Source organism: Phaethon aethereus (assembly GCF_964289735.1).
Source record: "Phaethon aethereus genome assembly, chromosome: 9".
NCBI classification, from domain to species: domain Eukaryota; kingdom Metazoa; phylum Chordata; class Aves; order Phaethontiformes; family Phaethontidae; genus Phaethon; species Phaethon aethereus.
The window spans coordinates 862,384-887,092 of record NC_138585.1 but is presented as its reverse complement, the minus strand read 5'-3'; the positions used below and the strand labels follow the sequence as shown (position 1 = coordinate 887,092).

Here is a 24,709-nt window from a genome sequence, read left to right as displayed (position 1 = left end):
GCCTGCCCGCGCGTACACGTCGCCGCACCACACCCCGCTTCCGCTTCCGGCCCCGCGGCCTGCCGGGAAGGGCAGGCAGTGTGCGCAAGGGCCGCCGGGAGGCGGGGGCGCGGGGTCTCACGGGAATTGTAGTTCATCGGGTGGTGTGGGGGAGTCCCACCGAGGTGCCGAGGAGGAGGGAAGGGGGAGTCGGGCTGGGGCCAGGCTTCGGGCTCCGTGGCTCGGACGGGCCCTGGAGGTGAGGGAGCAGGTTGCCTTTACCGCATGAGGGGAGGTTAATGCAGAGCATGGCACTGGGGGCAGTGGGTGGCTGCAATGGCCTGAGAGCCGTGGAGGCCCGAGAGGGGATTGCCGCCCTCGGCTCAGCACCAGGTCCTTGGTTTGAGACTCAAACATCTTGAGATGTTCGGCCACATCTAGGTTTTGGGCCCTCCTGGTTCAAGCAAGACATCCATGAATAATCGCAAGCTCAGAAGAGAGCCACCAAGATGGTCGGGGGCTGGAGACTCGCCCTGTGGGGTGAGGCTGGGGGCCAGGACTTTTTGAGCGTGGAGAAGAGACGGACACATTTGTACCAGGCATCAGGAAGATGGAGCCAGATTTTTCATGGTGGTGCAGGATGAGGGGCAATGGGAATACATTGAAACAAGAGAGTGGGGGTGAGAGAAACTTCTTCCCCTGAGAGCTGCCAAGCAGTGGGACAGGTTGCCCAGGGAGGTCGTGGAGACACCATCCTTGGAGGTTCTCAGTGCCCAAGTCAAGCCTGAGCAACCTGGCTGGCCCCTTTCTTTGAGCAGGAGTTTGGACTGGAGACCCCCGGAGGTCCCTTCCCACTTGAGTTACTCCATGATTCTCTAGTGAGGTTCCTCTTTTCCATGCCTTCTACTTACGGGACAAGGGGTTACACCTGATATGGAGTACAGATGATGCAGCTTTGCTTGGGGTAAGTTTTTTAACTGTAGCCATAGTCATTGCAGAAGCAGGCTTTTAGAGGCATTGTATCTCTTTCTTTGCTAGTTTTTAAGAACAGGTTAAAAAAGTCATCTGTCCGGTATAGTTGTGCTTCTAAAACATCATAGAAGCATGTTTTGGATTTGGGATGAAAATAATTTTAATAACTTACTGATGTTGCTAAGTGGTCAAGCACTGTCCAGTTTCTTATGCGGGCCTGCCAGTGAGGAGGCTGGGGGGGGACAAGAAGCTGGGAGGGGACACAACTGGGAGAGCTGAGCCAGGCTGGCCAAGGGGATATTCCAGACCATACGACGCCATGCTCAGCGTATAAAGCTGAGGGAGAAGAAGGAAAGGAGGGACACTTGGAGCGATGGCATTTGTCTTCCCAAGTCACCATTACGCGTGATGGAGCCCGGCTTTCCTGGAGATGGCTGAACTCCTGCCTGCCGATGGGCAATGGTGAATGAATTCCTGGTTTTGCTCTGCTTGCGTGCGCGGCTTTTGCTTTACCTATTAAACTGTCTTTATCTCAACCCACGAGTTTTCTCACTTTTACCCTTCCGATTCTCTCCCCCATCCCACTGCAGGGGAGTCAGTGAGCGGCTGCGTGGGGCTTGGTTGCTGGCTGGGGTTAAATCACAACAATACTTCATCCTACATGAACGTGAGGAACTAAATTTCATTGATTCCCATCACACTCTACATTTCTGTCTTCCAAAGTGATCTTCAATTCAGGCTAGCAGACTTTTCGCAACACATATACATCCAAAAATCATCACTGTGGGCCCATCAAAACTTTCATTCCCTCAAAGCCAGAAGCTCTTAGCATCTTTCGGCCCTCAGCAGCTCTTCCATGCCTGCCTTGACAACGGGGTTGGGACCTGCTGGATTACCCCAGACTCTTCCTCTGAAGCAGAGAGCCTCAGCAGACCTTTTTGTCTTGCCTTTTTATTTTCACCATGGATCAGAGTCAGGCTGCCCACCTACGTGTTTGTTTTCAGGTCAGCAGCACATTGGACGGACTACCAAAACACACATGTTTCTAAGTAAGTCCTAAATTTTTTTCAGAAAGAATGTCTAAGCCTGTACTCTCCCCATCAATATACTTACATGCTTTAAGAGTACTCCCTGGTGGAAATGACTCAGATCCAGCCAGCTGAGGTATGAGATGGAGTGATTTCTATTCACACCTTCTACTGAGTGATTTCTATTTCTATTCACACCTTCCACCTTAACAACCACTCTTTTTTGGGGGGGGGGGGGAGTGTGTTGGTTTTTTTCCTTCTCCATCCTTCATCTTCCATGACATAAAGACTCTCGCTTTTCCTGTGTACCAGCCACACTAGGCAGCTGCTGGGGAGATAATGGGATAACCTTGGTGAAGTAAAAGCACAGAGAGTACAAAACATCTGTTAATTAGTCTCTAGGGCATATTTAATCCATTTGGCTTCCGCAAATGTTGAAATAAATTTCTCCAATGGGCAGCAATAACCTTAAGCGGCAACTGCCACTTTGGTGTCTGACACTGTCCTACAGCGAGAGGTACTGAGGAAGGAATGGGCTTAAGGTTCGTTTTGAAAAATCCCAGGACACCCCTTTAGATTTGAGATTTTATTTCTTGCTGTGATGGCAGCAGAGTAAAGTCTCAAACAGCTACTTTCAGAGTGAGGAGGAAGGGCAGAGAAAGCAGTGAAGGTGGAGGGCCCTCTGCGGGTCGGTGTTCGGTGCTGAGGACACGAGAGGAGTCATGGCTTGAGGTTTCCTCCCCCTCCAGCGAGGGTCCTTCCCATCTTGCTACTTGTCCTCAGGGAAGGTGCACACCTGGAGGAGATCTGAAAAGGGAAAGGACAGGGAGAAGTTCAGATCCTGCCTTTAAACACTCCCATCCCACCAGCACACACCCAGCCATGCCAACAACGTCATCGCGTGGAAAACATATTCAGCGTGCCACAAAAAAATGTGTAGTAACCACAGATCGCACTGAGCGCACACTGATGGGACAGGGTGGGTTCTTTTTACCAGTTCTCAAAGTGCATAGAATAGAATCATAGAAACATAGAGTAGTTTGGGTGGGAAGGGACCTGTCAAGGCTATCTAGTCCAACCTCCTGCCATGAGCAGGGACATCCCCAACCAGAGCAGGTTGCTCAGAGCTCAGTCCAGCCCGACCTGGGATGTTTCCAGGGATGGGGCATTGACCACCTCTCTGGGCAACATGGGCCAGGGGTTCACCACCCTCATGGTGATCAATTTCTGCCTTGCATCTAGTCTAAATCTGCCCTCTTTTAGTTAAAAACCATTACAAATTTTCTGAAGGTGAATAAAAATCTTTGATTGCTGTTGATGATTGTTGATTGTCTGTTGAAGCAGACTTCCAGACTGTTTTCAATTCATCCAAGGAACTTTGAAAAAAGTATACTGGCATCTTCATGGTTTATCCTCATTTTGCTTAAAAAAACTAAATGGACAGCTACAGAAGAAAGTGTCCGTGCCTGCGAGGCTAAGAACTGCAGTTCACAGACTTCCTTCTGGGGCTGTTACAGGTACCTGATGGATTGCAGGTATTGAGGCTAGCAACTGAAGCATAGTATTGCTCTCCGAGGAATTCCCTGTACGTCATTCCGTCGCGGAGTTTGACCAGACACTTGGTCAAGTCTTTAAACAGAAGGTCCTTGGTTTGAGACTCAAACATCTTGAATCTGTCCTTCTCGATTCCTTTTGTTCCAAACAGTTTCTGAAATAAAGGCAAGAAAAGGTAAGTAGACGTAAGAAGTAGGAGATTCATCTTGTACAAGCCTAGCTCTTAGTCCTAGTTCTTCACCATCATCCCGGGGAGCCCCCAGCAAAGCTCCAGAAATTTAGGATTGATCTTCTGTCCGTATGGTTAGATGAGGGATCTCTCGGTGGTAGGCACAGTGATGGCACAACTGTCAAAACAATTTTTTTTCCATTTTAATGTGTCACACTACATGCAGAGCCGATCGGCAGATGCTGCCAGCAGGTCCTATGCCTTAGCCATGAGTCAAGAGCAAAAGGACCCGACTTCCCAAGCGCCTCTCAGCAGACCCTGACGGTGGAGCAAATACTGACGTTTTCAGTGTAGAATCAAACAGAGCTGGTTTAACCTGGTTACATTTACACCAGTAGCTGTAAGACTGCAGGGAGGCAGCTTCTCGTGGCTGTGCCTGACCCAGCTGGGTTAGAGACCTGGCACCCCAGAAGAGTTTCTGAAGCTCCCCTGCAAGGGCATAAGCCCGAGGAGGAGCTGATAATCTCACATCACATGAGTATAGCGTGACAATAGCGACTGCTACAATCCGGCTGTTACCCAAAGGTGTATTTGCTAAGGTGGCAGAGGAGGAAGAGCAGTTTGGAAGGGATGGAGGAAGGGGGAGGCTGAGGGACAAGGCTGTCACCCCGTACCGGTAAGTTAAAATCTTCCATGTTGCACTGACTCGGGGAAACTCAGAGCATCGTTGCTCTAAATGTGCAAACATGCCGCATAAAAACAACCCCAGAAAGCTTCTTCCACTGTCAGTGCTACCAACCTCTTGTCTCTCCAGCAGCTCACGGACTTTTTTTGCTTTCTCGGGACGCGTGATCACAGCATGGGTAGGAACCTTGGCCAGGTGGCAGTCCCTGTAAGCCATGATGTTTGCCCGTTGCCCGTCAGTGCACAGCAACTCGAACTGGTCCATTTTCAGATTTTTGGCCCAGTCTTCTTTATTTTTGCCTTTAAAGAGAATCGGTTTGGAGATTGAGAGATCTCGTGTAGCAGAAGAACGTCAGCCTCACAACACCTACGCCAGGCACGTGTTGCTGCCTTCATGTGCACTGGCACTTGGCATGTATAAAGGAGGCTGTAAGTAAAATTCAGGAAAAGTCAATGGGATGAGTCAGACCCTTGGAGCAGGCTGGGAGATTTTGTTACATCTCCTTCCTTGCATTTTTTCCCAAATGCTTGGAAAACCTTGGCCGCTGCTTTCAGAACGCGGGAACCGAACTTTTAATTTTCAGGCAAGCCGGGAGCTAGAGCGCTGCGCAAAGGTGTCGAGACAGCAGGCTGTGGTTAAGGCACTGCCTGAATAATTCTGCAGCTGAAATTCAATGATAGTTAGCGGGGAAGCGTCTCTGCAGAAATGCCTGGGCAGAGCCACCCTGGGCAGACAGCACGTGCCGACGCTGGAATTCCGCTCCTCCTGCGGGAGGGGAGAGATTGGCAGGACGAGCAGGTAAAGCTTGCTCTTCCCTTCTGCACCGGGAACAAAAATAACGCAGGTATGGGGCAGGCAGCCCTGCCGAGACCCGTGCGACAGAATAACCACATACCGTCAGTGTTTTCCTCGACGATGGAATGCTTAATAAAGGCCACGTCCCCCTGCTCGACCAGACACCTGGAAAGTACAAAGGCAGGCGAGTGATGCGGGTGCTCGAATCCTGGCCCCTTCCCACATACTTGATTCTGACCTATGTCTTATTTTGTAAAATTAATCTCTGAGGAGAGCCCTGCCAGGAATACTTTAAGGATATCTGAAGCAGAGCCTTTTAACGCATTCTGGAAAAAGGCATGCATCCCTCTCACGTGATAAGTAGCCGGTCTATTTTACTGTCAGAGAGAAGCAGTTTGGCCAGGTTCAGAATTCGCTTTCCTTTCTGCAACGCCTGCCCGTGCGTGTTAATAGCTTTGTGAAAAGGCTAGCTTACACCAAAGGGACTGCAAACCCTGAAGCAGGGTCTCTTTGCTATTAGATGTAAATGAAACCAGATCCATCCTCTTCCTAAATTCATGCCCAATATGAATTACTTAGACTTGAGCTGATGCCGAGCGGGTACGGAGGAGATGGCGCTGGGGCTGACCGCTGGCCTCTGCACTTTTTAGAGGACGGCTCATTTGGACTAAGGCGAGCGGCGTTTTCGGCGGGGAGTGTCTATGGCAGCGTTGTTTGCGGGTCCCCATCTTTTAACGCTCCTTATTTGTGTGGAAAGCGTAGGGCTGCTGCCATTGCAGGAGGTCTGGCCAAAACCCTTGTGTCTCTCCAGGTTTGCCTGGAGGCACCGGGACGTTAGTTTTACAGAACAGGAAGATTTTACATCATTTTGCAGGCAGCTGCATGAAGAAAAAAACGTGTAGCACATGTATAATATTACAGACATATATACCTTCAGCAGTGTGATGGAGAAAAAAAGGTCAGCAAAGTAGCATCAGCGTGAGGCTGTACTCCATATGTGATCTACCCAAAACCTCTGTGATGAGCCCCAGGGTATTTTGGGGGGTGTTTCCAAGGACCTGAGTGTTTCCACCACCTACCGGAAAGCTCCAGTATATCCATAGTATTTCTCGTGGCTATTGGCGACGCACTTCTCCGGCGGGACCCCCCCTGAGCCCTTGCAGAGCTGGCAGAGGCGGGAGTTAGGAGGAGACCCCGGAGCACAGCCCTCGCTGAAGTATTCATCTGAAGGCAGGAATAGGAGAAATTCACTTTTCCTGCACTGAAAAGTTAGGTTTTCTTTCAGTAATACGTTCTCATGCTGAATTCGGATTAGCGGTCACCAGGAGCTGGAAGCAGGCTGTGGGAAGGAGCACGTGGACAGCAAATAGCATGCATCCAGTTTTCACCATGAAACTTGTTATTGTTGATACTGCGGCTCAATAGTCCCCAACAGATAGCACTAAGCACTGTCTTGGCATAAAAAGAAGAATGTTTTTGCTGCAAACCGTTCCCCGCTCACGCAGAGGCAGCCCAAGACCCCTCAGCCTTTCCAGGTCGGCAGAGTTGAGTTTGGCAGCAGTGCCAGAGCCCTGGGGGAAGAGGGGACAGTGGGAAGGGCGGGCAGGAGGGGTGGAGAGGCTGACCTAAACCTTACTAGGACTAGTATCTTCTTGCGGTTAGCGATTTCCTTTTAATATTTATTTTAAAGGAATCTTTAATAATCCTTTAGATGCTTAATTTGCCTTGGTCCATAATATTTCCAGATTATTTTTGTTGGACCGTAATTCTCACCGGTTGAAAGGCGGATGTGGAAGTTGATCTTCTGAGATGCCTAAACCCACCCTTTACCCCTGCTCCGCACCCTCCACAAGCACCAGGCGCCCTGAACCTGGGGCAGCCTGCATTCCCTTTTCGGGAACACTTCTTGGGCTGCTGCAGAGGGAAGGGGAGAGATGTGAAAAGAAAGGAAAGCCCCCCGAAACAGCTGACGTGCCGTATCTCACTCTGAAGCAGTCACCAACAGCCTAAAGCTTTGCTCAGTGAAACCTTAAGTAACGGAGTCTTCTCCGTTTCCCACCTCCAGGTGGGAATCTGTGAGGCACAAGAAACTTTGAAGACCAGTTGAAGGATGGGAAAACATTTTTGCAAGCAGATTCCCAGCTCGAAGAAATGGATGCGACTCACCGAAATTGCAGTTCCCCGTCCTGTTGTGAATCAAGCCCATGGGGATGTTCCAGCCAGCAGTCCTCCCGACAGCGGTGTGGCACGACTTCTTGCCCTGCAGATTGTTCCAGTGGATATTGCTGTCAGATTTCTTCACGACAGCCACGGCAAAGTAGGATGCTTTCAGGAGATAAAATAAGAGGAGAATTAAAGACCGGCCCGAGGATCCCACCGTGCTCCCTTAGGAGAGCAGTGGCTCCAGGTGGGAGAGGGCACCTATGGGCAGCGTAGCAGAAATACTTTGCACTTCTAAATGATTTGCCACACAGCAACAACAGAAGAATTTGCGGATGTGATGCATCTGCTCCTACTATGCTCCTGGGAAATTCTTGTCCCTGACATTCCCCCCAAAACTCTGACACTTGGGTATGCGAGAAGGCTCTAGCAAGACGTACGTGATGATTTCTTACCCCCTCCTGATTTCTCACCCCTTCTTTAGCAAAGGACAAAAACCTTCCCTCCTCTCCCTCTTCCCAGTTTTATGAAGAACAATTCCCTCAGGCTACAACCCAGTCCCTCTTTCCCTGCTCACAGCCCTGGCACCGTTACGGTGCGACCGTGCTCCAGAGAGCAGCAACTAAGTGCAAATCTCTGCCGCTACCGTATGCTTTGCCTTGATATCTGCTTGCAGACGCAGACTTTCCATCTGACTGCTAAATTTGTCTCCCAAATTTTTAGCATCTACATTGGATGCAGTGGCTCTTTGTGTGGAGACTGGCCGTTTATTCTCGACTCATGCATGACTGCATACGTATTTTTCTACTTATGTGCATCAGGACTGTTTTCGGTCCCTCTGTTGGCAGTAATTACCTGGTTCTCCTTCTGCTTTGCTGCATTGAGTGTCATCTGAGGGAGGGGAAAAAGGAGAAGATATTAGATAAATGATACGGCAAATGCGAAAAAGGATCGAGCTCGCTGATTTCTGGAGAAACTTCATTCTAGAAGTGACTACTTCAGGCAACACCTTGTGCATGGACAGAACATGCAGCGTCCGTCTGCTCCCCCGAGCTAAAACAGCTCGCTTTATCGAGGCCGGTGCTAAAGGATGAGGACGTGGCGATGAAAACGAAGACAACGGGAGCTGGAGGTGACCGCGGTCCCGACTGTCGGCGCCGACGCACGGCGGTCCCACCACCGCGGTGGGAAGGCGAGGTGCGCGGCGGCGAGCGGAGCTGCCTCGGGGCACCGTGCGCTTTCTGCCGGACGCAGCGCTGAGGCTGCTTTCTGGACGTCAGCATAAAAACAGTGCTTTTGCGCCGTCCCCCACCGCCGGCACCCAGCGGGGCAGCCCGGGCTGTGCTTACCCTCGTAGCTTTCTCCCATCACTGGCACCAAGCCACACACGCCAGCGGTGTAGACGAAACCCCCGTCTAAGCTGATGGCATCTGCTTCCCCCTTCTGCAAGGAAAACGGCGCGGCGGTGAAACGACGCCGTACGCCCCCGGACCAGCGCTTTTTCAGGAACCAGATTGTAAAAGAGGCACCTTCGCCTGCTTCCCTGCCAGATTTCCTCACCTCACCTCCTTTCAACTTTGCATGTTGTGCCGCCGTCACGGCACTGACCCAGCCCTCTGGGCTACCCCCAGCATCCTCCTCTACGCTACGGAACCACTCCTCTCCTAAGCAGGCAACGGCTTTTCTCTGCCTTTTTCAGAATTTGTATTTTGCCTTCCTTTTCCAAGTGAAAAGTTACTTCACGCCAGAAAATTGCTTTTTATTTAGGGAACCTCAAAAAAGAACACTGTCCAATAAATTTTATATTTTTTTAAATGTTAATCAGCGAAAAACTAGTCGAGCCTTTTCCCCTCTGATGGGGTTGGCTTCTGCCCACTGGTATTTCTTGCAAAGCTGCCAATATTTTATTTTAAAGTCGGCTCCCCCCCCCCGCCCTCCACCCCATCTATTCCCAGGCTGAAAGAAGCAACGCTGCTCTGCATCTGAAAGGCCCACAGGGAGAAGAAAAGGGAAAAAAAGCCGTACCATGATCTTGATAATGCAGTCCCTGGTGTTGTCTGCCACGGTGCACTCCACCTCCCCGTTGCTCACCACACTCCAGAGGTCACACTTGCTCTTCTCATTCTTGCCGACTGCGCACCACCGTGTCTTGTTTTCTCTGCGGTTGGAGTTCAACTGATCTGGAAAACCGGCAGAGGACAAAAAAGGATAAGCCCAGAGCCCCGCCGAGCAACAAGGCTGCAAGCGAGCTGCTTTCGGGGTGCGTAGGACTCAGCCTTGAGACCACCGGTACACACCGACCTGCTGCTGCCCCGTGCAAGAGGCTCTCGTTTGAAAAGCTCCGGGCTGGCGTGAGCGGAAGAGGCGATTCTTAAGCTGAAGGATACTCAAAAATCAACTTACAGGTCAGAAAGGAGAATTTCTGCCTAACACCAGCCGTTCAGGCAGAATCGTGTTAGCTAAAAACATCGCAACCACTAAACCACCGTGCGCTAATAGTGGTTGATATTGCCGCCTATAACATATTCCGCATTTCTCCGGACCTCGCGGTCCAGACAACCATGAGACTAAGACCAGACCGAGCTGGAAGAATGCAACCTAGTTATGTTTCTGCGAAGTGGCATTTGAACAATCTGTTCTGATGCTACATGAAGTCCATGCACCCCCTTCCTTTATGCCATAGCGGCTGAGGCCACCGCAGAGATCTCTGAGCAGCTATACATTTTAGGTGGATTTTGGGGGCCATTTGGCTCTCAGAAAGCCAGCTAGGACATCAGTAAATGCTTGATGAGTCTAGACGGAAATAAAGGACACTGTTTTCCTCAAGTGGCCAATAGTGGAGGTGGTGTCCTGGGATGTTCCTTCCTCTTACGCCCCAGAAATGGCTTTTCTAAAGCAGCAGTTTTGACCACGCCCCGATCCCTACCACCGGCTGAATAACTGTGGGTGATTTTTGTTGCTGTAATCGTGGTGAAAGGACGAGGGGTGGGGTGCGTGTAAATTTTCCACCTTTGTCAGTGTGGTGATGATGTTTTTTTGACTTTGGCGTCAACAAATTCCTTTTGTTGATGTAAGTGAAGTCTGTGAAGATCGTGTGATTTTTAGGTAGAATACCTTTTCCAGTAAATATTTTGCAGAGAATACTGTCTGTCTTTGAAAAAATTGTGTTCCTTTCCCCAGACGTATTTGCTGATTCCACCTCTTCAGTGCATCTCATACGGACACGACATTTAGTATTTCATGTCCTGCCTACCTTTCTGAAGGCTCTGGATGGCACTGTAATACTCAAAGCCCAGGTAGAGCTGGGAATCCATCAGTGGTGGGATACGCTTCAGTTGTATAGCGGAGTCTTTGAAAAGCAAGTCTTTCAGGCTTGGGTCCTTCTTGCCAGGTGGCCCGAAGAGCTGGAAGGTGCTGGTTGTGCCCACGCCAAACTTTTCCTGCCACGAGAGAAAAGTAATCAGCAGATGATGAAAGCACCTGGAAAGCTGGAGAGAGCAAGCGAAGCCAAGGGACAGAAGAAGGGATGCTAGGGGAAGGAAAGAAGAGCTTGACGATACCTGTGCTTTTGAGAGGAAGCTCCAGATGTCATCAACCTTGCTATCGTCTCGAGCCACAACAGCGTGAGCAGGCACCCTGGCCCAGTGACAGGCTTTGTAGTTGTCCACGGTCTGACGGCTGCCATCCAGACACAGCAGTTCATACTCATCCTTCTCCTCTGGGGCATTTTCTGGAGGAAAGGAGGGAACCATGAGCTGCATCACCATGAAAATAGACAGACAAGCCATTCTGGGGCAGCTTGGTAATGAATTTATTTCTGCAGAAGCTCAGGGGAGAATTCCCAGGAGATGAGGGAAGAAGACGGGTTGCACGCACCCCCTTGCAATGGTATTGGGGTCGTCGTGGCCATATGAAGGCAGTGCCCATGAAAGAGAGATTTATCTCTGCCTCTGCCATAACTAACCCGACAGTAAGAGAATTTATGTGGCAGTAGCGCCTAGACATCCAGGCATGTACAAATAGATACGAATACAAATAGATTTACAAACACCGTACAAATGGATTGAACAGGTCAGGAGCCGCAGGCGGTCTGTGAAGGCCAGTAGTGTCAAGGCTGAAAACAGAGCCCAGATCAGAGACCACAGGGTTACAGGAGAATTCAGGTGGGAAGGGACCTCTGAAGATGTCCAACACATCCAGGTTGCTCCAGGTGGAACTTGAAAACCTCCAAGGATGGAGAGTGCACAGCTGTCCTGGGCAACCTGTCCCTTGACTGTCCTCAAGGGGAAAAAAATTTCTTCTTATATCTGGTCCAGACCTCTCTTGTTTCAGTTTATGGTTATTGTTTCTTGTCTTTCCACTGTCCGCCTCCATAAAGATCTTGGCTCCACCTTCTGGCTAACCTCCTTGTAGGCAGAGGCAGGCTGCTCTGAGGTCCCCCCTAAGCCATATCTACACCCCCCTGAGCATCTCCTTGCAGGACAAGTGTCCCTGCCCCATGACCGTCTTGGTGGCCCTCCACCGAGCTCACTGCAGGTCCTGGACATCTTCTGTCTCCAAGAGGTGCGGAGTTAGTGAACTCTCACTGTGGGCTGAATTCCCTCCAAAATCCCTCCCAGAGGTATGGGTGAGCATAATGACCTACACAGTTGCTCACCCTGCATTTGCTGTGATAATGTTACAGCTGGCTCTGAGTTACGGCACCAACGATAAGACCATTGAACTTAAATCAAGCTGGTTTTCCATCTTCAAAGAAGGACCCTAAAGCGGCCCCCACCACAACCATATTTTTCAGGAGCAAGGATGAGTGAGCCCTACAGGGTGCAAAACATGTTTCTAGAGATGAAAGAAGAAGTTTGGGGCAAATCTGGAGAGGAATGAAAGTCTGCATGGTGCAGACTAATTGCAGGATGGAGCGGCAGCGAGAGGTTGGACTGGAAAGGAGAGAAAGATCTCTTGCAGGCCTACCTTGAACAGTCGTGTGTTTCACAAAGGCCACGTCCCCTTTTCCGTCTTTCAGACAGCTGCAGGTGGGAGGAACAGAAGAGATGTTAAAAGAAACAGGCGTTGTGGCTCCCTGTCTCCTGTTTCAGCAAATGACTTTGGCATAAACTCCAACCATAGAGCAGCAGTCTTCCCTAAAAAAAAAGCGATGTTGGCAGGGAAGAAAATGTAACGGCAGAGAAGTAATGCTCAAGAAGCCCAGTTAGACTTGGCACAATGCTAATGCTGTGTATTCTTAAGTCTGTGCAAAACCATACGACCCAGCTGCCTCCCGCTAGCTGCCAGCCAGTTATCACTAACTGGATCCTTAATTACAAGCACTCCCAGTTCTTCTATACATTCAGTCTCCTCAGGACCCCTGACAACAACACAGCCTCCCCGATACAACGAAAACTTGCATGTGTCAGGGCTGGAATATTTCCCCGAAGGAAAAACAACTTTCACTCACTGAAATGCCCCAGAATATCCAGAATAAGGTCCTGTGCGGGAGCATTTGGTTTTGGAGTCCCCCTTGCACTGACGGCACAGTTTTTGTTCGGTGGTGGCACCAGGCACACAGCTGGCAGAGAAAAAATTGGCCACCGCTGCGGATGAGAAAGAAGCAATACTTAGTCTAGAATTCACTTTTACAAGGACCTGGAAGGTATGGGATGCATAAAGAATGTCAGTGGCTCGACTTGCTCTGTGAGCCGCCTCTGGACCTCCGCAGAAGATCGGGCAACATCGCCTTCACTGTGCCACCGCCCCTGGCTTAACATCAGCCCCTTGATCTCGCCCTTTCCACCTCACCTTGCTCGATGGAGGCTGAGTCTTTGCCATCCCACTTGATGTCTCCCCGGTGGAGGAGCGTCCCAATGGGGATGTTCCAGCCGGCAGACCTGCCCAGGCCCGTGTGGCAGGAGGTCTTGCCCTGCAAGTTATTTATTGTGAAGTCCGTTCCTTTCTTCACGACAGCCACGGCGTAGTAGCTGGTTGTGGAACCTGCAGCGCAGGAAAAAGCAGGAAAACAATGAGAAAGCAGGACTTGGGAACATTTCAAATCCTGCCAAACCCCCGATTTCGGCAAATAAAGTGCTGCACTTCCAAATAACCAGAAATTTTGCTTGAACACTCATGGTTTTCCCATTTTCTTAGGGGTGAGCTACACTGCCAACATCGAACCAACGCTGTGCATTGTAACATGTAATGGTAAGTGACCTGAAAAAACTATCATCACACACAAAATGCTTTGCCACTGGACAGACATTAGATGTTCCCATAGTTTTGTAAGGGTGTTTCAGCAAGGCTTTTTGGCAAATCTTCTTTGGCAAGTCTTTTCTCAAATGCTGTTGCCCACTGAAGCATGTATGTAAGCCTTGCAAGAATGAAATTCCACATTTAGTCTTTAGAATTATACCTAGTCCACCACATGCTATGCATGTATACAGTGACTTAGTCTGAGCGGTGGTAGAGACCACAGCCTTCCATTTAATGTCTTAGCTACTGTGTTGGGAATGACTCTGCTGTGTTGCTTTGATCCTGAATGTTGTGTACAAACAGGCTGAACTCCAGAGCAGAGGTCAAAAGAGAATGGGAACTTTGGACTCGGTGGGATTGCATGAGGCAAGAAAGAGAAAAATGGAGAAGAGAAACAACCTCTGTTTGGATCCCAATAGAAAGATGGGAGAGATGAAGGACAGTATAGAAGGTGAGCAAGGATGGAGCAACACAACTCACTCTTATCAGAAGGGATTGCTGCAGAGCAGTTTTTATGCTTTTCTTCTTTTTTCTGTGCACTGCCTGCACCTCTTGCCTCAGTAATCTCAACTGGGTGTTCCTCCACAACCACTAATGGCAATGCTGCTGCCTCTCCAATCTTTTTTTTTTTTTGTCTTGATGACTTCACAGGAAGATACACAGGTTATCTGTGCTACCTACCTCAGTGTTCTACCTGGGTAGCTGAAGGTCATTGAAAGCAGATCTCTGCGACCCACGCAATTTTTATGCCATGCTTCGGGATGACCGTGATTTCTGCTCATGGTGCTCTCCTTCCAGGGCCACTGCATCATCACAGGATCAGTGACTTTCATCGCAGCTAACGTCAGAAACGGGCACTGGCTCTGCCCCTTCCTATTGCAGTGACTCTATGGCCATGGGTGATGATTCACATTTTGATGTAACTGCCCCCAGGCCCTTCCCTTCTGGGATTTGGAAGCCAGGAGCAATATCTCAGACACCCAACAGAAGTAATGTGGGAGCTCTGCGCGGAAAGGATGGCCAAAAGGATGACCACCTATTGGTTTGTTAACACCACTTGGCTTAAAAATATTGCATGAAAATGTACCTCCACTTTGTTCGTAGACCTCAGCAGCAATGGGCTTCAGCTTGTACGGGGCAAGGCCTGCCTCAAAAACTTGACCACCATCCAAGCTAATGGCATCTGCTTCATTATTCTAAACAACAAAAAGATTTCGGTCAATAAACGAAGAGCAGGGACGCATGAGGGAAAACGCTTCCCTGGAGCCTCCCCCGGATCCTTGTGCATGAGTCCTTCTCTGCAGGGGAATCACAGGTCACGACCAGTGACTCAAAGGAAACCCCAATCTTCTCCAGGCTGCTGAAACATCCTCAGTGCCCAGCACAGATATTTGCTGCCCACTCACCGATATGGCTTTTATGCAGTCGAGGTATGTTGGTTTCTGCAGGCAACTCAATGAAACACCCTCTTGTTGCATGAGGTCCCTTAGGCTATGGCATTTGTTCTCTTCTGCTAAGGATATTGTGCACCATCTGATGCTTGTCTTGGGGGGAGCAGCAAAACACAGAGCTATAGAAAGAACCAGAAATAAACAGTCTCAGAGAGGTAGGAAGGCACCGCGTGGAAAGAAGAAGCATCTCTGTGAATACACGATCTCTAGTTCCCTGTAGTCCTGGCCTCCTGTGATGGCCGGGTGCAGGATCTCCCTTGCACATCCCCTAAGTCATGCAGGGAGGCCGTTTCTTTCTTGCCTGACGTGTGCACCTTCAGGAACATCCAGGAGGATCATTCCTGTCCCCAGGTAATGGACGTCCTGCACAGCATCATGATTCAAGCAGCCTGAGCTCATGGCAACACCCACAGGAGCAGGAGAACAAATCCACACAATTAACAGAAATCAACCTCAAGCCTTTGCAAAAAGTGAGAGAAAAGGCAGCCCGCTGAAGCAGTATCTTTGCAAATAACCCCAGAGGGAGAGCAGCTCTGACCTGGCCCGACTATATTCAGTCCACACATGACCCCCTTGGCAGCTAGATGATCTGATATATTTAACTGTCTCTTTATATCTCACCTCGTCCACTACACCCAGTCACAGAGATGCCATAGCACCTCCACAGTCCTCTCTCCTAAGAGTTCCCCCAACCAGTAAATGCAGCTGACTGGCTGCTCTGGGAGGCCGGAGCAAGGCAAAGACCTCAGGTGGACATAGACTCATGCCTCCTTCAGCAACCTAAACACCACCCCAAGCACCAGAAATGCTGGAAAATTGCAGTTAAAGTATATGGCCAGCCCGTGCTGCACACTTCACCTTAACCCTGCCCCTTCCTGGGAGGATTGTGCAGGCTGTATGCACAGCTCGCTCCCTCCAAACCCTTGAGAGCACATTTCATTCAAACATCTCCAAATTAACCTGTGCTGCTTAAATTTTCTTTTTCACCTCCGAAATAGTCTCTCTTACTTCATTTTTGAGCCATAACCCCACTAGCAGACACCTCCCCTCCTCCTGAATTTGGCCACGGGGAGAATCCTTAGCCTTCATTCCTACTGCCACCATCGACGTTTTTCAAGTCCTGGCTGCATGAAGCCATGGTCACCTTAAATCTAGTGCTGGCACCCATCCTGCCCTGGGCAGAGGCTGGATGGGGACCTCTTGAGGGAGTCAGCCTGGCTGCACTAGTGAACGTTGGGAAGGCAACGGGAGCCGGAAGGCCACGACCGCTGCCGCAGGGGCAACCTCTTGGCTCCTTCCATGCCGGGGAGGAGGAAGGACCCTTCACCGTTAATAAGACATCATTGCGTGCTGGTACTCAGCAAAGGTGCTCGAGGACTTCCCGGTGCCAGCGGCACAGGGAGCGCTTCCCACCAGAGGACAGTAATCACCCGCACACTTGATGGGGGATCAGAAGAGACCCACTGCCCACCCTGAGAAGGGGACCCCTCTTTCCCCTCCCAGGCAGCAGTCCCCAGGCCAGGTGTAGACAGCAGCCATCCCCTTGCCGTGGCTACTTGCCCGCTGCCCGCCAAAACTGTGAGCGGGGAGAGGGGAGAGAAATCACCGCTTCCAGCAGAGCCAGCTCTGCAGTGGCACAATTTAGGCATAAAATCCACAGGAGCCCGAGCAAAGCGCAGCCGCAGCAGCGGGACGGCGCGGCGCAGGAGCAGAGCGGGGAGCGTGGTGCGGAGTCTGTCGCTATTTAAGCTCTGTTTTATTGTCACCGCCTTCAGGTTTAACCCAACACACGTGCAGGCTTGGCAGGGAGGTCTTGCTCTCGTTTCTCCACCGCTGGCTGAACCCCCGGTCCTCTCCCGGCGCGGCAGCTTGCGGGAGGGCGACTCTTCCCTTCGCCCCGCGGCCGCGGGCGTGCGGACCCTCTCCTCCCTGCCAGCCGGGTGCTCCGCAGCTCCCCGCAGCAAGCCTCCAGCCTGCGTGGGCTGGCCCCGGGAAAAAGCTGCTGTCATTAACGCCCGGAACGCCGTCCTTGCTGACAGAGATCCGCGGCTGCCGGAGCAAGCATCTGGCGGGCGCTCCTTCGCTTTACGTCCTGGCTTTTACTTAATTCCTGCCTCGTCTAAGGGGGAAAGCCGGGGGTCCTGGGAGGTTTTGACTCTTCCTTTCCCCCAAAACTGCCTTCAGCAGACACTTACCCACCATCCCGAAGGACAGCACTGCGGGGAGTGCGAGATTCATACTTGAGCAGGGAGTCAGGTGCCGAGGAGGGGATGCAGCAGCCGTGGTCACAGACTGTCCCCTCCACGTCCGTGATGGCTCCGGAGCGGCTTTCTCCCCCTTTTATAGAGGAACAGCCCTGGCTGTGTTTGCAGAAGCAATGACCTAACGCTGTTTGTCCTTCCTTGTTTCTCAATAGCTCCTAAATCGCCACCCCCCCCCCTCCGCCTCCCCCCCCGCCTCCCCCCCCCGGATCAGCCCATTTTTAGGAAGCCTTTCACTCTGGCACTGAACCCCTCCGCGGGCAGCACTCAGCACAGGGCAGGGTGCTTTTCTTTTTACAAGGGGCTTCAGATGGAAAATTCCCAAGTTGTGACATCTGAGCTCCCCTGCGGGTTGAAACGCCACGGGAGGGGCTATTTTTTTGTGTCTGTGCTAGCCACCCCCTGCCTTGCCCAGCCTAATCTCAGAAAGTCCCCGCTGGGTCCAGCCCTGAGTTTTGCGTGTTTGCCAGTAACTGCTGCTGTCGTGCCCATCACCCTTTGGCTTGCAGCACCCGCCCCTCCCTTGTGCGCTCTTGGCAATGGCAATGGGGCTGAAAGGCAGTAATTGTTCCTCACACATGATCTGGCAAGCTCCTTGCACAGGCAAAGAAAGTCCACGGCAGCAACCAGACGGCTCGGTAAGGGCCCTGCAGCCAGAAGGAAACATCACGCTGCACCTTTGTTACGTTCTGGGGATGAACCTGGGAAGAAAGGCTGAAATTAGCAGTCACCCTCCTCCCCCGTCCTCTGCAAAACCTCTCCATCCGATGGTCTCACTCCTGGTTTATCTGCTGCAGCCAGGACCAGTGGGGCACGGCTGGGTTTACAAAGGTCTGCCTTCGTGATGCTGTCCCTGCCTCGATGTCCCGACCTTTGCTGCAGGCTACAAGACCAGCTTCAGGTTGACTTTGGCACATGCACACTAAAGAGAGTCTCTGGGCCACATCAGCTAGCCCACAAGCCCTGGCAGCATCCCTAGGCAGCAGCTCCTAGGGCTGGTCCACCCACTGTGTCCACCCAACACAAGCTACAAGAGCTTGTAGGAAGCCCAGGGGTGAGGTCCAGCTCCCAGGCTTGCTCTCAAGAGCACCAGCCTCCCTTTGTGATCTTCTGGATCCCCTGCGCATGTCCGTCCTCTCCCATAGCCTGCACCCTCCACGCAGCAGTGCCATGGGCTTGCCCACAGCGGGCTCCTGGCTGGGGTTGGCTCGAAGCACCTGGGATTGGCTCTTCTCCCTCCTCCCAGCAGGCTCAGGGCACAGCGACCTGCAGTGGTGGTGCCAAAGTGGCTTCAGTGCAGGTGGGAGCCTGGTGTCAGGTCAAGGATATGGCTCTACAAAGTGACCCAGGGAAAGGGGGCTGCTGGAGATGTTCAGGCAATGACCACCTCCACCATGGCACCGTGAGCCTGCCCTCCCTGTGACTCTGGCTGCTGGAGGTGCCTACGGGCTGAGCAAGAGGCACTCGTGGCCATGCTGGTTACTTCAGCATCTTTAGCGGTTCCTTCAGCATGACCAGTTCCTATTTCTCATCCCTTCATCCCCTGCTTTCCCGGAAGAGCAGCACTTCTTGTGTCCAGAGCATCTCCAAACACACTGCAACTGCGGGGGGACTGACTTGCTCACACCGCAAGCCTTCCTTCCCTTTTAAAAGGTCTCCCATCCATACTTACTCCAGCAAGCTGTGACCATCCAAGGTCTTCCTCCACTGAGACACGTAGGTGCCACTGAAATCCATCCCCAGCTCCCTGTAGGTCTCACCAGTCCCTGCCTCACTCAGGGTAGCCTTAGCAATGTCCCCATCCATGGGGAGAAAAAGCACAAGGACTCGCAGGAGGCTGTCCCAAATGGTTCTTCTGTAGCTTTTTGTTGATTTGTTCCAAAATGCCTCTTCTAACAGATACCCCAAGAGCGCCTAGAAATTGCAGTGCCACTGAAAACCAAAGGCCTCTGAGTACATAAATAATGGTGAAAATATTTGGACACCTTGACTCCACAAACTAAGTAGCGACAACATTACCCAGAGCATATAAAGGCATTTTTGCCACATGACAGATGAAGGGGAAAGACGCAGAAGAAAGTTTGGAAAACATAAAGGATCTGTTCAAGCAAAAGAAGAGCAGTTGCTGGAAGAGCCCATATTATCTTGCCTTCTGCACATGGTTCCAAGCCTTTTTTTACACGGACCACCCACTGCTCCTCTCTCCCCTCTCAGATGGCACCTGCATCCCCAATGTACTCTCTGTGTCTGCCGAGGGGTTGGCTGTGATGCGGTGATGTGACGGGTGGTTTTCACTCCACACGTCTTCCCCTTGCCATCCCAGATGGCATCAGGACAAATCCAGGGGTGAAGGAAGAGGCTTGGATTGCAATAGACGTTACTGTTTACCTCTTGTCCTCCAGCCTGTACCAGTAACCTCCTGGAATTCCAGATGTTCAGCCACTAGTCATCTGGAAAGACATCAGTCACATACAGAGCAGCTTCTGTACCTCCTTTTGATGCTGTCAATTCCTACCTTTCTCCACGATGGATTTCCACTCACCTCCTGATGTGTGCCCATCTTGTGGCTACTCCTTCAGCAGCCTTGCCTCCTGTGGCCAAGATCCACTGCTCCAGCCTGCCGCAGAGCAGGTCTGGGGAGAAGAAACTCTTCCAAGACACAGCTCGCCTTGGAGGTACCCTACGGCAGAAAGCACAGCAGATTGGTGATGTGTCCTCTAGGCCCACCAGGGCTTGAAGGCTCAGACCTTGGTCTCCAAAGGACCCAACAGGCCTCCAAGATGCTCCTTCCTGAGGAGTACATCCCACCAAGGGAAGCCTTGGATGGAAAAGTGCCTTCCTTTTGGAGTCCAGGAGGGACAAACTTCTTGGTGCAACCAACTTCTTCCCCTGAATGTCTGTCAGACAACTGCTTTTCCAAATTTTGTGTTAGAAAATGCACGCTTATTCACACAGTGGGTCCTCTCTCTCCCTAAATACACATACATGCTTCTACAGGTTCTAGTTAGAGCCATACCTCACCACCTGGGTGCACGGTTCTGTGCAAAAAGAGAGCTCCTCCCATGCCCAAATGCATGTATCTGGCTGACTAAGCTGAGACTGAACAGAGAGGGCCAATGCTTACTAACGATGGAAATTCTTGTTTTCTTTCGAGGTAAGAGGTCAATGCTCTGGCTCATGCAAGCAGCTTTACCAGAAAGGACAGAGCTAAGCCAGTGCCTCTCAGACTTTGTCCTTGTTATCCAGAAAGCATCAAGCCTTCTGTACTATACATCTTCATGAAATGAGCCGAATTATTATTACACATTTCAAGTTCGTTGTATTGCAACACTACGGATCTCGGCTGTTCTGTTTTCAGAAAGAGGATGCTGCTAAAAATTACATGAAAGATGAAGAAATACAAATTAACATGCCCTCTGACCAACCACGGGTCACTGGTGATGCATAAACACATCTGAACCCCAAGGGAACAACAGGGATCAGCCCCATACACTAAGTAAACTTGAAGGCAAAGTAATACTGCTTATTTCTACATTTCCCTTATTACTGCAACCCCATACGTGTACACTGTGGTTTGTGGTTGGGATGAGGCCGGACTGGAGCTTTGGTTGTGTCCTAAGGAAAGGATATTTGTTGTAATTGGGCTGGGATAAATTTAGAGCTGGCACGACTGTCTGGGAGAGGGCTCGGTTTTATCATGGTGCTGGCTGCTCCCCACGGCAGAGCTCATCCTGGAGCCAAGGCAGCTGGAGCCGAGCTCTGGTGGTGTGTGCGTGTGGGGAAACATTAACCGGGGAGAGGGAAAGCTACGATCAAGGCATCGCACCAACACAGGCATCCCGCCTGACTCTTTGGAGCCGTTATTTCTGCAGAGGTGCTCCCATCCAGCAGAGGAGGCCTTTGGAGCGAATGCTGCGGTTCCCCGGGGTCACCAGGCTGGCAGTTGTGTGATGAAGACCCAGCTCACGTTGAGAAAAAGCACTGAAAATGGAAGGGGAAAAAAAAAGGAATCAATCGAACCTCGAGGTGGCGTGGGCTGAGGGCAGAGGGCAATATATACCCACCAGGACTTTGGGCTTGCCTATAGAGTTGGCTTGTTTCCTTTTAGAAATGGGAATTTCTAGTTTGTGGCTTGGAGAAAGCTGGAGCCTGCCCACAACGAGGACGTCAGCGTGGTCAACCACAAAAGCTGGGCTCAAGTTCTTCTCCTGTCCTGGCCCCACAGGTCACATGGCGGCAGGTGAAGGCAAGAAGAGCAACCTGCTGGGAACCCGTTTTCCCAGACCGTCTTCCCTGCTCTCTGTCGATAGCCCAGGGTGGGACAAGAGGCTGAGACTGGCACTGAGCTGGCGATGGTGCTCATCTCCAGAGATGGGAGATGATGATGCTGGGTGGTGAATGGATGGAGAGCAGCCCTGCGGAGAAGGACTTGGGGATGCTGGTGGGTGACAAATTGGACACGAGCTGCGACAGGACAATTGCAGCCCAGAAAGCCAACCGTATCCTGGGCAGCATCCAAAGCAGCGTGGCCAGCAGATCGAGGGAGGTGATTCTGCCCCTTTACTCCGCTCTGGTGAGACCCCAGCTGGAGTACGGCGTCCACCTCTGGGGTCCCCAGTAGAAGACAGACATGGACCTGTTACAGCTGGTCCAGAGGAGGACCACAAAGATGGTCAGAGGAACAGCTCTGCTATGGATAGAGGCTGAGAGAGTTGGGGTTCTTCAGCCTGGGGAAGAGAAGGCTCCGGGGAGACCATACTGTGGCCTTTAACAATATAAAAGGGGCTTATAGGAAAGATGGAGAGAGACCTCTTACCAGGGCCTGTAGTGACAGGACAAGGGGCAATGGTTTTAAAATGACAGAGGGTAGCTTTAGACTGGATATAAGGAAAAAAACTTTTACGATGAGGGTGGTGAGACACCAGAACAGGTTGCCCAGGGGAGTTGTGGATGCCCCATCATTAGAAGCGTTCAAGGTCAGGTTGGACGGGGCTTTGAGCAACCTGACCTGGTTAAAGATGTCCCTGCCCATGGCGGTGGGGGTGAAGGAGATGGTCTTTAAAAGTTCTTTCCAACCAAAACCCTTCTGTGATTCAATGTTCAGGTACCCGGGAGGGGCAGGGAGAGGTCGGGGAGCTTCTGCCGGGCTGGCTTACCTGGTCAGTGTAAGCATCTGGGGTAAATCCCAGCCCTCCTGCCTGATGCCAGGTCTCTCCTGGAAGATTGAGACAACTCGTCCCCTGGAGCCCGGGTCGGCGTGGGGCTTGCAGCAGCCGTAAGCCGCGCCGTGGGAGTGCCAGCTCTGCGAGCCTGTCTGTGGCCGATGGTGGACTGGGACCAGCTCGGCATCCCTCGTGGCTTCCAAGGCCTGATGGATACCTGGAGAGCTGTGGCAGTCTTTCCAGAAACGTGCTTTCAGCCCCTGTTGGGACCTACATGTCAGCTTTGAGGCTGTGCTCCAACTCCAGAGTCATTGCGGTTAGTTTATTTTTCAGGAAATGCCACAAACCAGTTTCCCCGCTGGTTAGAAGAAATACTTGGTGCCAGGTTTTGACTGTGATGCAATATGCTGTTTTCTACCTGGGATGAGCTGAGCCGGCCACTGGAGAGTAGGAGCTGATGTTGTTTGAACCAATATTTGCTTCTAAGTATTGCTTAATTTCTAAACCGCACACAGCAAACAAAGAGCTCTCTGTCAGTTTTAAGCAGCTCTTCCCGGCTCAGAGCACTAAGCCCAGCTGCAGGCTGTAGCCTCTTGTCTGGACCTGCTTACCGCGTCGTGCCGTTACAGGTCTGCCTTTTTAAATTGGGCGCTGAAGTCAGCTCGACAGCCAGGTACCAGCAGTTCGGTCCCTCTTGGAGATGCAGCTAAGTGCCATTCCTCCTGACGAAAGGTTCCCCTTTGCTTAATTAACCCAGAGGTTAACGGGATTACCAGCCGCTCTGTGCAACCTTGGGAGCTGTGATACTCTCGAAGGGCTCTGGGAAAGGAAGGCAGAAAAACGAGGAGGGTCAACCGTTCCTGCTGAAGACATGCTTGCAAACAGAGCGGCTGGAGCCCGATAATACTCACCCCCACTTCCCGTCTATTTTCCAAAGCTGTGTGGGAACAAGCCAGTAAATACTGACAGCCGGGAAAGAAGGGGCAGGGGTGCCAGCTGCCCTGCCTGGCCACAGTGCCCTCAGCTCCTCGCCCACAGGACCCCCAGGTCCCGTGCGAGGGCATGCACCAGGTAGTTGCACAACTCTACTGTCCACAAAATGGTTGTGTCCAGCTCCATGGGCCACGCCAGAGAGTTTCCACGGGGGCATGTACCCACAGCGTATCCACAACGCGATGCTGGACCATCCCAGGGGATGTGGCTGGGTGAGAACAGGAGAAAGGGTGGCTCGTTTCCAGAGGTGGAGGGAGCTGCGGCTCACATGAGCCCCCGTGCACACATCCAGGGACAAGGGAGTAGGGCTGTGCGCGGGGACGTTCCCCTGCGGTCACAGAGCCCAGGTCACCGGGATGGGGACAGAGGCAAGACGGTGGCGGCTCTGGTCAAGAAGATCCCAGGGGAGCGAGAGCGGAGAAGCACGAGGTGCGCCTGGAGGTGAGCCACAGCCACCCCGCCCCACCAACCTCAAGGGGACACCCAGCTGGGTCCCACCTCTCTGGCTGCCGAAGGAGCGGGGGGACATCTCTGAAGCAGGCGGGAGAAAGCTGCCGGCAGCGGCAGCCGGCCTGGCTCCGGCAGCAGCCCTGCACGTCCCGCGGAGCGACGGTGGTGGCTTGGCTGGGCCCCAGCAGCCAGAAGGACGCAGAAGGAAGCAAGGGGAGACGCCGAGGAAGGAAGGCTTGTGGCAGCGCTGGCCAGCCGCTGGGTCCGGCCCAAGGAGCAGAGACTGAACCTCTTCGTGTCCACTGCAGCCCGCGGGGACACGAGCTGCACCCAAGCATTGCAGTTGGCTGTCGGATAGCCGCTCCGGCCAGAAACGGGATTTGGGCATTAAATGGACGGGAAAAGGGTCAGCTCACCGGTGGGTCAAGTTGAACTCTACCGCTTGCTGTTCAACGCCTTTCCAGTTAGTTAATTCATGGTAATCATTAATGCCAAGCCCCTGTCCGTACGTGGAGCCTCACAATAGCTAATTTTTAAACTGTGACCGCAATTACATGATGTTACCCGTGTCCTGGTTGAAGCCACCTTCCCATTTAAACGGTCTGACGGCCGATACATTTCCCTGCGGATTAATAGTGGTTGTTTTGAATCCACCAAAAAATCTGTTGGCAAGCATTCCCTTCCACTCCATAATTTTAAAGCAGCATTAGAGGGAATTAATGGAAATAAGGCTTCAGAGTAACAGCAAGGCTTAGTCTTTATCGGAGACCCTTTGAACTCTAGTTAAATTAATTTTCCTTTTGCTCTTGA

General features: G+C 51.7%; 1 protein-coding gene across 2 annotated transcripts; it reads right to left on the bottom strand.

Moving 5' to 3' along the window:
- Positions 1–2,748: 2,748 nt before the first annotated feature.
- TF (transferrin) lies at positions 2,749–17,271 on the bottom strand (the record flags this gene model as incomplete). Of its 2 annotated transcripts, XM_082003778.1 has the most annotated exons (17): positions 2,749–2,786; positions 3,501–3,687; positions 4,502–4,686; positions 5,283–5,347; positions 6,262–6,406; positions 7,349–7,507; positions 8,198–8,233; positions 8,692–8,785; positions 9,368–9,522; positions 10,596–10,782; positions 10,903–11,072; positions 12,311–12,366; positions 12,795–12,930; positions 13,136–13,327; positions 14,670–14,778; positions 14,989–15,152; positions 17,229–17,271. In XM_082003778.1, 17 exons carry the CDS (start codon positions 17,269–17,271, stop codon positions 2,749–2,751), a joined length of 2,121 nt encoding a protein of 706 aa, XP_081859904.1. The 2 variants fall into 2 exon arrangements, with proteins under 2 accessions (XP_081859904.1, XP_081859905.1); XM_082003779.1 differs by lacking the exon at positions 8,198–8,233 and having other exon boundaries at positions 8,677–8,785.
- Between the last annotated feature and the right edge of the window lie 7,438 nt (positions 17,272–24,709).